The 14275-nt window shown below is 30.5% G+C and overlaps 1 protein-coding gene across 1 annotated transcript; it reads right to left on the minus strand.

Moving 5' to 3' along the window:
* Nucleotides 1-1815: 1815 nt before the first annotated feature.
* On the minus strand, nt 1816-2555 carry LOC100811474 (uncharacterized). Its single transcript, XM_003540861.5, has 2 exons — nt 2376-2555; nt 1816-2238 (listed from the first exon to the last, which is right to left on the minus strand). The coding sequence occupies exons 1-2, from the start codon at nt 2463-2465 to the stop codon at nt 2113-2115; spliced, it is 216 nt and encodes a 71-aa protein (XP_003540909.1). The 5' UTR covers nt 2466-2555; the 3' UTR covers nt 1816-2112.
* Between the last annotated feature and the right edge of the window lie 11720 nt (nt 2556-14275).

Genomic DNA, 14275 nt, shown 5'->3' on the forward strand with positions numbered 1-14275 from the left:
AATGTCTTTTTTATCTCTTTTTGGTGTTTCCTCCATGACTATATGTGATTAAATGTCTTTTTCTATGATTGAGGTATAACCCTTGATTGAATAGTGATTGTTTAAATTATTTGTCTTTGTGGTTATTGTCTTCTTCTCTTGATTTTTTTTATTATTGATTTTCTATATGTGGAGCTTTATGACCATTATTCATAACCTTAAATGTGTAAGGAAAAATCGAGGATAAACCTAGATGTTGGACCCGGAAGTAAATAATTTGAACTTTAAATCACAGAAATATAAGTCAATTCAATTAAATGCATCTTCTTATCTTAAAAAAATAGAGATTGTCTTCAACTATAACCAAGAAGATCACTTAGGCAAAGAAATTAGGTCATTAGAAAACCATTGTGCAAACACTCAATTCTAGAAGGTTTCATCTATTGATTTTTCCTTAATTTTTTGAATAATTCTCAACAACTTTCAATCTTAGATCTTTTCTTTTCTAATTAAATCTTTTTTGTTTAACTTCTATTTAAATTTATGATAATTATCAAGTTAAACAGTAGTTCCTAATTAAGTTAGAATACTCTCGCACTTTTGATTCACGAGCTTGAAGATACATTAAAGTTAAAGACTAAATTGATTATATTTATCAAATTTAACAACTATCTTGACTAATTTATTGATACCTTTGCTCCTTTTTTATATCATATTTTATACTATAACATGATTCTTATAACATAAATAAAAAAGACCAAAATATTTTAAGTTTACTTTTTTGCAATAATAAAGACTAGATAAAGGATTAATTATGTCTTTAATCTATAAACTTTTATAAATCTCAATTTTAGTTCCTAAATACATTTTTTAGCATTTTTTTTGTCTAGAATGTATATATCTAACACAAGAGACAACTATGTTTGAGCTAGATAAGATTACTATAAACAAAATTATTCGTTAAGTATTTAATACAATTATATATCTAAAATTTATGTCTATATTTTGTCTTTGCTAATAGTTTTAGCCCTCACTGCCATGTAAATTTTTAGTCTAATGACATCAACTAATTTGAATAGATGGTTAAAAAAATACAATTTATTAAAAAAAAATTACATGTAATTGTTCAGTCAAATTTGTTGATGACCTAATTTGCTAATGTTGTAACTTGACAATAAAAATTAAAATTGATATTTCTTCCTTCCCATTACAATTGTTGTCCAAAATTACTTTACACAAACCTACAAAAATCTAATAAATGAATGAGAGTTAATAACAATTTTAAAAAATTAAATTTTATTAATTCATTTTAAGTTTTTGTTGTCCGCATCATTAATTGTTATAAAGAATATAAGTGAAAAGAATAATTAATGTTACAATGAAAAATTAAAATGATAATTATTTTAAAATAATTTTTTTCTTACACCAACAGGGACAATTATTATAAGATGAAGAAAGTAATAGAAAAAATATATGGACTTTAAAGCTAAAAAAATAAAATTTCTAAGAAATTTAAAGAAAAAAGCATAATTAACGATTACTTAAACACCAAATTCAAGTTTTATCAAATTAAAATCTCAATTAATTTATCCTCTTTTTATTCCTCTCCATGCAAAGTATAAATAACGCATTTATCAAATGATGCACCGAATATACTACATGTGGCCCCCTCAACACCAAAACAATCCCCATCTACACAAGCTGCCTGTGACAGGTCCCCAACATGTTTTTACCGAATCAAAGAAGGCACAATTGCTAAACACAAAAACAAATGTATAAACAAATCAAAATCCCCATAAACAAGAAGCATAAACAAGAAAAAGAAGAAAGAAAAAATAAATCAATTTAAGCGTTTTTTTTTTCATATGCCGCTTATAGATTACACAGAGAAATAGTCACGACCAACAACACGAGTCAAAAAAAACTAGCTTGACAACAAATAACAGTGACAATCCCGTAATGTTACAATTTTTCTATCAATTCCTCAACCCAAAAATCCAAATGGCAAAACATTAAAAAAAAATTAAAACATTTCCGACGTTTTTTTCCCTTAACTTTCTAGACAGTGCGAGATCAAAAAAGATGAAGTGCAAAAAAAAAAACCCCCCAAAAGCGCGTTTCAACAACGCGCGTTCATCTGTGCGCAGTAATCAGCGTTTCAATGAACCGCAACCCGTCGAACCGTGGCGCGAACTTCTCCGTCGACGCCGAGTTCGCAACCGGCGAGGATCCGCCGTGGCTTCTCTGAGCCCCACCATCCTGCAAAACCCAAACGCGCGTTTCAATCTCACCGAGAAAAAAAAAACGAATATTTCACAAAAAAGGTTTCAGATCCCACGTTTTGAAACAGAATCATGACGAAAAAAAAGATAAATTTTGGAATTTTAAGCAAATACCTGAAGAGAGAGCTTTGCGGAGGAGGAAAAGGAAGTGGCGGTGGCCGACGCGGCGGCGACGGAGGCGGCGACTAGGGCGGATTTGTTCATGGTGGGAGTGTTTGGCTACCTAGAAAATGTTGGATTAATTTTCTGGGAAAATTGAAGAGCGCGATTGTTTAAAGGGGTTTGACGCCTTATATATAGAATGGGTAATGATGATGTTGTGCTAGCTTTGAGGGCCAATATGGGAATAACGATGATGGTGAAATTAGGCGGCAACTTTGTTCATTCAAGTTACCTTTTACCCTTTCTTAAATATCAACCCTTGAGTAAATAAGTATTTTAGTTGCTGACTTTTGATCCCTTTTATAAATTAGTTTCTATTTTTTTGAAATGTAAAAAATAGTCTTTATTTTTATATAAGTTTTATAAAATAATCATTACTGTTAAATTTAAAAGTAACGTTGTTAATGAGTTGTATTGTTAGCAATTTTAATGTCACATAGACTATCCAACGTGACAAATTGTCCCAGATTGTGACATGTGAACTTTGATGCAAAATTTAAAAAGTTGTCAAATATTTTCTTCTTCACTTGCTTCTTCTTCCTCAAATAGACTATCCAATTCCATGGACTCGTCTGCCACCTATCATTTGAACTTAGATTCATACCATACATCAAATTCTGCAATGCTCCAACCGATCTGGGAATTCTGCCACCAAACATATTGCCACCAAGTTGTAGTTCAGAAAGCATTTTGAATTCCGACAAGAAAGCTGGGAGGCCCCCACTAAAGTGATTCTCACTCAAAATTAATGTGTTTAGCTTTGTCCAGTTTTGTAGACTTGATGGCAATGAACCATTTAGGAAATTAAATCCAACATCAAACCTGTCCATTTTGGTACACTTTGAAAGCTGAGAGGGCAAAGGACCTTCTAAGTTGTTGTGAGCAAGATCCAAAGTTTGAAGATTGACAATGTTCCCTATCTCTGAGGGTATTGGCCTATTAAATTTGTTCATGGACAAAATTAATTGAGTGATATGTTTGCAATTTCCCAAACTTGATGGAATTTCACCATGGATTTTGTTGTGGTTGATATCCATATGTGAGAGATTTGGATTGGTTTTGAAATCAGTAAGAGGCCCGGGAAGTTATTTTGTTGAAGAATTAACATTTTGAGTGTTGTACAGCTCCCAACATTAGGAGGTATGCTACCTTGAAGTTGATTGATGCCCAAATTCAGGATGTTTAACTTCTTGCCAAAACACAGATCTGGTAGGATGTTTCCAGTGAATTTATTATTTGTAAAATCCAAAACAACTAAACTGTTGTTAATTCCCAAGCTTGGCGGTATGACTCCGGAGAACTAGTTGCTAAATAATGAGATGTTTTTCATGTTGGAATTGAGAGGAGAAAAGTTTTAGAAAGCCTAATTTAAGGAAGAAGAAGCAAGTGAAGAAGAAAATATTTGATAACTTTTTAAATTTTGTATCAAAATCCAGTCTACGTGTCACAATTTGTCACGTTGGATAGTCTATGTGGCACTAAAATTGTCAACAATGCACCTCACTAACGGGATTACTTTTAAATTTAATAGCAAGGACTATTTTGCAAAACTTATGCAAAGATAAGGACTATTTTTTACATTTCAAAAAGATAGAGACTAATTTGTAAAAGGGATCAAAAGTTAGGGACCAAAATACCTATTTACTCATCAATCCTTTGTTGCTTTGTAAAAATAAAAATAATAATTGTATAATCTTTAATCTTATATATCATAGTCAGATTTTTCTAAAAGATGACAATCTCATTTTCATGTTAACCTTTCAAGATGTTTGAAATTTAAATCTTATTAAATTTTAGTGATGCATTTTTTAATTTCATATGTATTTTTGTTCTATTTTTTTTCTTAAAAAAAATAACCTGTTTTGAAAAGGATATAAAAAATAAATTTAAAAAGAATTTAATAGATGTGCATTATCAATATAGAAAATTTTAAATTGTCAACTAATTAAAGATCAATTTTGATATAATTTTTAAGGTGATTATTTTCGTAATCAACAAATTATTATGATTTGTGATTGAATGATAATATGATATGTTTTTTCTCTTTAAAAAAAACTTGTATTCATTAGTTTCTTCCACTTTTGTCCCTCAATGCATAATTCGCTGACAAATGCATCACTGAAAGATGAAAATACAAAATTTAGTCATTGAAAGTGTAAAAAGTGTGATATACATGTCATGTCATTAACTTTCGTCCGCCATCGTTAATAAAATAGCATATGTGGCATGGAGGGACAAATTTATCACTGAAATGTTTGTCAACGTGGATTGCTAGCATAGGAGTATATTTGTCATAATATTTTTTTGGCTTTTCGTTTTCCCACTCCGCTGATAAATGCGTCCCTGAAAGATAAAAATGCAAAATTTAGTCCGTGAAAGTATAAAATGTGCGACAAATATATCCGGACGGATCCCTAGAAGATAAAAATGTAAAATTTAATCCCTGAAAGTATAAAAAGTACAACAAATATATCCGGACATTAATAATAGATTGTGACTAATTATTATTATTATTATTATTATTATTATTATTATTATTATTATTATTATTATTATTATGTGTTTATAATTTACTGCTCTATTTGTTTAGTACTTATGTAATATATTTTTAAAATTTCCTTTTAATATATATATTTTTATTATTTTGATTTTCTTATCAAACCTTAATCTTTGATGTTAAAAGAAATTATCTTATATCTTATAATTTTATCAAATTTCTACTAAATTTCTCACTTTTAATCTTTAAAATTATTTTATATCACAATTTCAACTTAAGTGTCCTTATATTTAGATTAAAAATAATATGCCGAGAGTTTTGAGTAGAAAAATCATTCACCGCGAGACCAAATTTATTTATTTATTTTAAAAAAATAATTTAATCAACTTTTTTTTAAAAAAATCTCATAAAATTTAAACTAGATAAAACTAAAGTGGAATCATAAGTCTTTTTCCTTAATCAATAATATATATATATATATATATATATATATATATTATATATATATATATATATATATATATATATATATATATATAAAGAATCCTTGGATAAACCTTATGTGTTTCTATTTGAGACAATACTTATTATGCATAATATGAATGAAATGAAAACAGTTACTAACAAATAAAGAACCCAAATAAATTTAAATAAAAAATACAATAATGCTCAAACTAATACAAAGATTAACTTTAAAACAAAACTAATACAAAAGTTTATTCTTTGTCTTCGGGACGTAGAGTTGTATCTCTCACTGATTTAGGGACTACAACGACCTTGCATTCCATTTGACATACTGTGACAGAGTACGTAATAAAGATTAATAATTAATTGAATAAATAAAAAATTTCAAGAAATAAAAGGCTTTCATTTTTTTAAATGGTAACTCAATTTTTTATATCATAAAACTAAAGAATTTTATTTTATTTTGGAAAATAAGTAGTTATATTAATTAATTAAAAAAAACTAATTAACAATTTGATCGATGGATAAATAGATAGATAATCAAAGTATAAGAGTTCAAATCTTAAGTTGTATTTTACTATTTTTTAATCCCTTTTTTCCATAGTTTGTCTCTTATACAATTTATTATTAACGTCCGCATATATTTGTCGTACTTCTTATACTTTCAGGGATTAAATTTTGTATTTTCATCTTTTCAGGGACGTATTTGTCAGCGGAGTGGGAAGACAAAAAGTAAAAAAAAATATTATGACAAATATGCTCATATGCTGGTAATCCATGTTGACAATCATTTCAGTGACGAATTTATCCCTCCGTGCCACGTAAGCTATTTTTTTAACAATGACGGACGGAAGTTAACGGCAGGATATATTTGTCACATTTTTTTACACTTTCAAGGATTAAATTTTGTATTTTCATCTTTCGGTGACATATTTATCAGCGAATTACACATTGAGAGACAAAAGTGGTTATTTACTCAATTATGTAATTTTAATCTTTATTATATTTTCTCTTATAGTTTTATATTTTTAAATTTTGATTAAAATTTAGAAAGCCCAGACTCATTAGTTTTTAAAGAAAAAGTTGTGAATTGGCGTTGCTGAAAGTGTGGGTCATATGTATAAGGGTAAATCTAAAAAATTAACTCTAAGATGCACTAAACAAACATGCACTTAGGTCAAATCCATGAAACAAAGGATAGTTATATATAGAAGATATAGTCTTGACAAGGAGTGATAGGCAACAATTTAAGCTATGATAAGTGTAAAATTCAATCTTGAGTTGCCAAAAAAAAAAATCATATAACTAGTTATATAGTGGAGAGGATATGACATGGTGACTATGAAAAAATATGGAAAACTTTTAGAGGTAATTGTTAAGCAAAGGATCTAAACTACCTCAATGGTGATTTGGTTTGAAAATTTCTTTGATTGCGAAAAGAGGAGTTAGGGTGTTTGGTTTTGGTTTAAGGGGGAAGATAATTCATTCTGCACTCTTTTAAATCTTTAAAGATTGAAAATCAACTTTTTAAAGAAGGAAAATTAAGGGAATGTTTGTTTAGTAGGCTAAATTATACTCTTGGGAATGACATTTTTGAGAATACTATTCTAAGGAATATTGTTCTCATCAACATGTTTGATAACTAAACATTTTTTTAAATATTTTAAAATTTATTTCAAATAAAAAATAAAAATATTAAAAAAATAAAATAGAATAAAGTGAAAGAGAGAAATGTTTTTAGACAAAAACTATTATTCCCGTGGGAATAAAATATTCTCATCCCTTTACACGGGAATACAACATGAAAAGGTTATGTGCAATATATATTCCTAAGCTAAAATATGCCTTAGAATAATTTTTTTATATTACAACTTATATCAAACATAGAAATGATGCATTTTCAACTCATATTTTCAAAAATAAATTTGTATGACTTGAAACAAATTTTCCCTTAATCACACACACAAACAAGTATTGGGATCATTTTTTAAAAATAATGGTCACATCCTAATTATGTATAGTATTATCAACACTTAATTGAAAAATTAATAAATGGATCATTATCCACACTTTAAATTCTTAAAAGTTCAATTTTCATGACTTAAACCGTTTAATCACCTAAATGTCAAGATATGTAATCTTCCTAAAAGCCTTTTAGGAAGGATTTGAAAGATATGGAAATAGAAAGTAATTCATTTCTTGTTTTTTATTTACCAAACAAATTTTACTGATTATTAACAAATTAATGTTTCATTGATTCAATCATTTTTTTATTATTCTAAATAAAAATATTTCAATGGTTATAGTTTTTTTTTTTTAAAAAGTTTTACACTCTATGATTTTATGTTAATACAAATTTTAAATATTTTTAAGGCTAAATTACTCATTTGGTTACTATAGTTTCATGATTCTTATATTTTTAGTCCATATAGTTTGAAAGTGGTTTTTTTAGTCCCTATAGTTTACATTTTAATTCTCTTTTAGTCCTAGTCGTTTAAAAGTGATATTTTTAGTTTCTATTTATATTTTAATTACCTTTTAGTCCTAACTATATATATATATATATATATATATATATATATATATATATATATATATATATAATTAGCTACAAATTAGTTATAAATTATCAATTATTTTTTTTATTACAATCTTATAATAAATTAGTTATGAATTACTTGCTAATATTTTTGTAGTGAATTGTAATTGATAATATTACTCATATTTTGATGGTAAGAACTAAATTAAAATATAAAGTATAAGGACTAAAAAGACTACTTTCAAATTATAGGGATTAAAAGAGAATTAAAATAAAAATAATAAGTATTAAAAAAACCACTTTTAAAACTATATGGACTAAAAGAGAATTAAAATGTGAATTATAGAGACTAAAAATACCACTTTCAAACTATAGAGACCAAAAAAATAAGAATCCTAAAAGTATAAGGAACAAATGAGTAATTTAATCTATTTTTAAATTTATACTTTACATGTATTTTTAAGCTTGAGTAATGTATGAGATATTTATTATCATTTTTATAAAAAAGAAGTTGAGTCATGAAAGTATAAATAGGTAAATGGATTTGTTAGTGGGGGAATATTAAATGATTAATTTTATTGGGGAGTCATTTAGCATGCAATAATATAACTAGTATTGGATGTAAATGAACTAGAATATGAATGATGATGGATTTGAAGGTCAAGCGGGTAACTTGGTGAAGGAGTTAGAAGTGAGGGGCAGATTTTTCATGAAGAATCAATAGACGAGCGACGCGTGAGTGGCAGAGAAGAAGCCAACAAAGCATTACCGTTGGCAAAAATTAACTTTCGGCTCCGCCGTTGCTGGTGCATCGGTTGGTGAAGCATTTTGCAAATCCCTATCATTCTGAATTGCCATATTACCCTCAAGGCAAAGTCTAAGTGTTTTTTTTATTATTGTAGTATTAATGTGGAGTATCTATCAATTTTACTAATAATTAATCTTCATCAGAAACCTGATTGATCATTTTTAATAGGATCTCTTATACTAACTACGTTTTTTTCCATTTATAATACTCGAACCCGAGACCTTATTTAAGGAAATCGAGTTCATGATCACTCAGACTAAGAACTTATTGGTAGTCTAAAAGCTTCTTTAGTGGTAGAATTCATTTTAGATTTTTAGATAACTTTTTAGGGGTCTCAAGGTATCACATATGATGCAAGATTTTTTTTCTCTTTTTTGTTCTAGTAATAAATCTTACTTTAGGTTCTTTAGGCACTTTTGTAGGTCCCGCATTATATTTCACTTAAATGTATTTTATGAATTAGTTTTAAATTAAATTTAAGTAATTAATTATAAATATTTTAATGAAGAAATAACTAATATTAAAAAAATATAAAATATTAATAATTAAAATTTTTATTTATAACTTTAAGTTAAACCAACAAAAAATATATAACACTTGTAAGCGACAAAATGCAAAACATTGACATCCAGCCAGAAAAATTAAATTTTATTATTATTGTGACTAAAACGTGCCCAAATATGTTCCACCAAGCCTACTTATAGTTGTTAATGAATTCCTCTTGTATGCATATAACGTCTTGTTTGTAGGTATGTAACATAATTGGTAAGAACACCACAAGATACCTCAATGTTTAAACTCTCTTCGTCTATATTGTCGCAACCTACCCTTCGGCGGGAGGGCGACGCGTGACTCGCGGGATGCGTGTTCCACGAAAGTAATACGCGCGGAGTCGCCACCAACGTTTATTTGAGGAAAACGTCGGAAAAACCGGAAAAGACGCGATCTACGAACTTTTAAGTGAAAGGTTCGGGAGTTGTATTTACGCACGGGGAAGGTATTAGCACCCCACACGTCCGTCCCAAGGGACGATAGCCTTTAATCGAATGTGCAAACATGACTTTGATTTTTACGTTCCCTTTTTATGTCTTTATATCCTTTATACCCTTTTTATATTTTTTTCTCTTTTTGTGGTCGACAAGGGTGTTTCCCTTTGCTCCTACGTATTCCTCAATTGCGATGAGGAAATCAGACCTACGTAGTTCTTTTTTATCAAGTGATTCTTTTTTATTTAAAAGGTAATCATTTTAAGGCGTTGGATCTTGAAAATGATCCATTTTACTTAGTAAGAAATTGAAATGATAAACTTCAAAAACCTATTTTTATGGACGAGCTTGACTAGGCGAGTTGATTTTAGCCTTAGTTTCACTTTAGTTATTAGTCAATTCAATTAAGAATGAGAAATCCCAAAGAGAAAACGTCCGATTGATTTTCCGCTTTATTTTACTAAAAGACGTTTTTTTTATTATTATATTATTATTTTACCTCTTTTTTTATTTCCAACGTGCTTACGGCACGACCGAACGGTCGGAATTCATTTTAACCGAAGTTAACGGATAATACAATTCAAACGATCGGTGGAATTTTTTTTTTTTTTAGGTTAAGCGAGAAATGACTTAAATAAAATGGCTTAAGCACGTCAAAAGGGGGTATAAAAAGTAACTGAAACGAGAATAAAAATACACGAAACACAATGTGGACCACCACGGGTACATAGAATGAATCGAAAAGCTTGGTTCGAGGTACTTACCCGTTGAAGATCGAAGAACGATGAAGAACGTCGAAGAACGGTCGAAATCTTCGCGAAATTCCTCACGGAAACGTTATGGAAACGTTTCGGAAGCGCCTCGGCTTGGATTTTTTTCACGGAAACAATTTTTCCAAGCAAATTCGAAAGAGAGAGAAGTGCCTAAGGGGCTGAACCCTTTTTCACTTCACTTCTCCCCCTATTTATAGAAAATTGGGGGAGAAGCTTGCCACCCAGCTCGCCCAGGCGAGCAGGGTTGCTTCCTCCAGAAGCAACAGCCTTCTGGAGGAATCTTCTGGAGGGCCCAAGTGGGTCTGGTTACTATTTGCACCCCCATTTTTACTAAGTACATCCCCCTGCCTTTTTTTTAGTGATTCTTTTTTCGTAAAGTTACGGAAACTTACGAATTTCGTAACGATACTTGTTTTCTTTCCATAATGTTACGGAACCTTGCGGATTACATAACCATCCCCTTTTTGACTTCGGTGTGTCACGGAACCTTACGGATCGTGCATCAATATTTTCTTTTGTTTTCCGGCATGTCCCGGAATTTCACAAATTGCCTAATGATGGGTGCCAAGCACCTCACAAGGACCAAACAAAAGTCGCATGTCATCAAGCAAAGGTCCCCGAACGAAATTAGGGTATGACATATATGATCATAATTAATATTAATATTACCATTATATGTATCTTATTCATATTCAACAATCATGTTATGCAATATAATACATGTCAATATAATATTCTTCATTGTATCGATGTTTCAATTACGTGATGGACCATATATAATTGCGCATCGAGATTTTAGCCCTCCAAATGCTCTCTCCACATCATTTCTTGTCAATTCTTGACATTTTGCAAATAACTTTCTTTTCTCTCGTTGTGGCATGGGGATGGTCTTCACAAAAGTGGCTAAATCAAGATAAATGTCATATGCAAGATAGTATCTCATTATATGGGGGGGGGGGGTTCATTAATTGTAGATTGCATTGGAAGAGCTCGACCTTGCTAAGCATCATTATACACAGGCGATTGGTTTAACTCGTTAATGTTATTATTTGAATATGTAACTCCATAATATGCATGTCAAATTCACAAGTCTTGTGACACAACGACTTCAAGTATTACTATGGATTTGTGATTATTGCCTCTACAATATTGGCCTTGCCATGCAACTAGGTAATTTTTCCATTCTCAATGCATGCAATCAATAGAACCCAACATACTTGAAAATCAACATGTCTCTCCAATTTGTAATAAGCGATTGATGTCATTGTTGTTTGGCCTTCTCTAGTACTCATCCCCAAATATTTCGTTGACATCCTTTACAAAAGCTTCTAAGCATTGAATTGTAGTACATTTAACATTTCTAACATACTCATCAACACTATCAGTGGGTGATTCGTTTTCCAATATACGAATACTTGCAATGGTGAAAGACCTCGTTTACCAGCTACATCAGATCTCATTCGAAAAAATATGAATCATGATTACTAAGAGTGTCTACAATTCTAAGGAACAACTGCTTTTGTATTCGGAACCTTCGTTGAAACTGTCTTTGTGTATACATAATTTTCAGAGAAATTGTCATTTAACAACCTACTATGTCCGCCTTCACGATCATGATTTATATGGCATCTTGTTTGTCTCGTCTGACTATTATTGTTTGCTTTTTGTTGCACCTTGCGTAAGTACCTTATGATTTCTTCAGTGTTGTTTTCAAGTGTTTCATCAATAATTTGTTTTCAAAGTCTATCGAAGTCAAAGTTTGGATCCATTTTACGAGTGAGTGGAGCTAGAAAAAAAAAAGGAAAGAAGAATATTACAAAGTTTGTAGAAAATGTGCATGGCTAAAAGAAAATTTAGTAATTAAATAACATCATTTTCAACGGTTAGTTTCAGAATGGCTACTTTTGTAATGGTTACTTTTATAATGACGACTTTTGTAACGACTAGTTAAATGATTAAAAATTAATAATTGTTTTGAAGGTTACAATTTGAAGACTAATTAAAACCAAATTCAACATTCAACAAGTTAAAAGACCGTTACAACATAATGATTAATTCAAATAATGCTACAACATAATGACTAATTAAAACTAACTTACAACGTAATAACTAATTACTAAAATTGTACAAAATATAACTACAAGTGATTTCATATTTTTTGCGTTGTTCTTCAAACATGATAGATGTGTCCTTCATTAGAATTTTGTACAACACAACTACATTCTCCGCCTCCTTTGCCTTTGTTATTCTTTTGTTGACAACATTTTTCCCCCTGATTGTAGCTTCCATGCCTAACAAGTCCACTATTGGTGAAGATGTTGCATCTCTTTTCCCCTTGATCTTCCTCTTGGCTGCCTTTTGTCTTATTGGGCAGGGGATTCGTGATGGTGTGTCATTTTTTGAAACCTTAATCGATGTCTTCGGATTAGATGACAACAAGTAATCCCCATTAGAAGAAATCTTTTTTCTTTCTTTTTTAACTAGTCTATTTGAGTTGATATAACCATTTAGGTTGATCTTTCAGTAGTCATCATGCATGCTCAAAAGTAAAAACACTTTGTTCATCTTTCTTCCAAGTAATGGTGTGATTTTACTTGCACAAAAAAAGGAAACCAATTTGGCCACTCACATTTATTTCTCATTCTTGTTTGCAATATCAATATTTTTTTCTCACAATCCCAAACCCTAACTCATAGAACCTCCCCTCACGACCTCTTATCTTCCTTATGGCCTTACGACCTCTTCTCTTTCTCTCATTTTCCCCCTCTCTTTCAGACCTTCCTTCATAGTCTCATCTTCCTCTCCGACCCACACTTGTCCACCATTGTCGTGCGTCATCCATGGTCACTAACCTCCAACCCTGATTTGTGCTCCATTGTCGTTCATCCCCCAAGGCCAATCTCGCCTCCAATACCAAAGAATTGACGCTCGAAATGATGGCCATAGATCAGCACTCGAAGCCATGGTTGAGATCTTAAGAAAAAAGACACAAATCAACACTCAAAGCGTGACCACCGCGATAGACATAGATCAATGTTGTTGTGGGAAGAGTTGTGCTATTTTGTAATTTATTTTATTTTTTATTGAATATTTTGAAATTTGTTGTTGTTATATTGTTTTGGATCGGTTGTTGATGTTGTTCCGAACTGTTCTGTTCTTTGATAAGTTTTTTTTTTTCATGTGGTTGTTTTGATTGATCTATTGTTGTGGTTATTCTCTTGTTCCTTCTTCCCCTCTTCCATCTTTTTGGTTGGTTCCCTCTAAAATTAGTTAGGAAGAGAGACGTTAAAATTTTATTTTATTTTTTGAAAAAAAGGTGTAGATTTTGAGAGTTCTTTTCCTAGAATCCAACCTCCACGTTGGAGTTCTTGGGAGTTTGTTTAGTGGTAGATCTAGTGAAGAGGGGCTTTTGAGCTCAAGAACCCAGCTTAAGATCCACTGTTAAAGATGCTTTGATGAGTATTAGTTCTTGAAAGGGTAAATGATCAATTTATTCCCTGCACTTTAACACTTGGTAACAATTTAGTCATTGTATTAGGAAAGTGATCAATTTTATCTACAATTGTGTAAATTTACCAACAACTTAGTCCTATCGTCAAGTCTCCTCCATTTCCATTAACATTGAGTGCCTACTTGGCACATAAAAAATGACATGGAAAATCCACATGATTGAAGTGACCTCCATGCGTTGGGCTAGGTATGTGGGAGCCAAATTGTCAGTTCATGTGTGTGAACATTTTTACCTTTTAACTCACCACAAAATTGTCAGTTAACTGTGCTTTGC

The sequence above is a fragment of the Glycine max genome, chromosome 12 (assembly GCF_000004515.6).
Source record: "Glycine max cultivar Williams 82 chromosome 12, Glycine_max_v4.0, whole genome shotgun sequence".
NCBI lineage: Eukaryota > Viridiplantae > Streptophyta > Magnoliopsida > Fabales > Fabaceae > Glycine > Glycine max.

Coding starts and splice junctions, on each gene's coding strand:
- LOC100811474 (XM_003540861.5), bottom strand. CDS start 2,465: ATGAACAAATCCGCCCTAGTCGCCGCCTCCGTCGCCGCCGCGTCGGCC. Junction 2,239..2,375: donor CCGCAAAGCTCTCTCTTCAG/GTATTTGCTTAA, acceptor TGGGTTTTGCAG/GATGGTGGGGCTCAGAGAAG.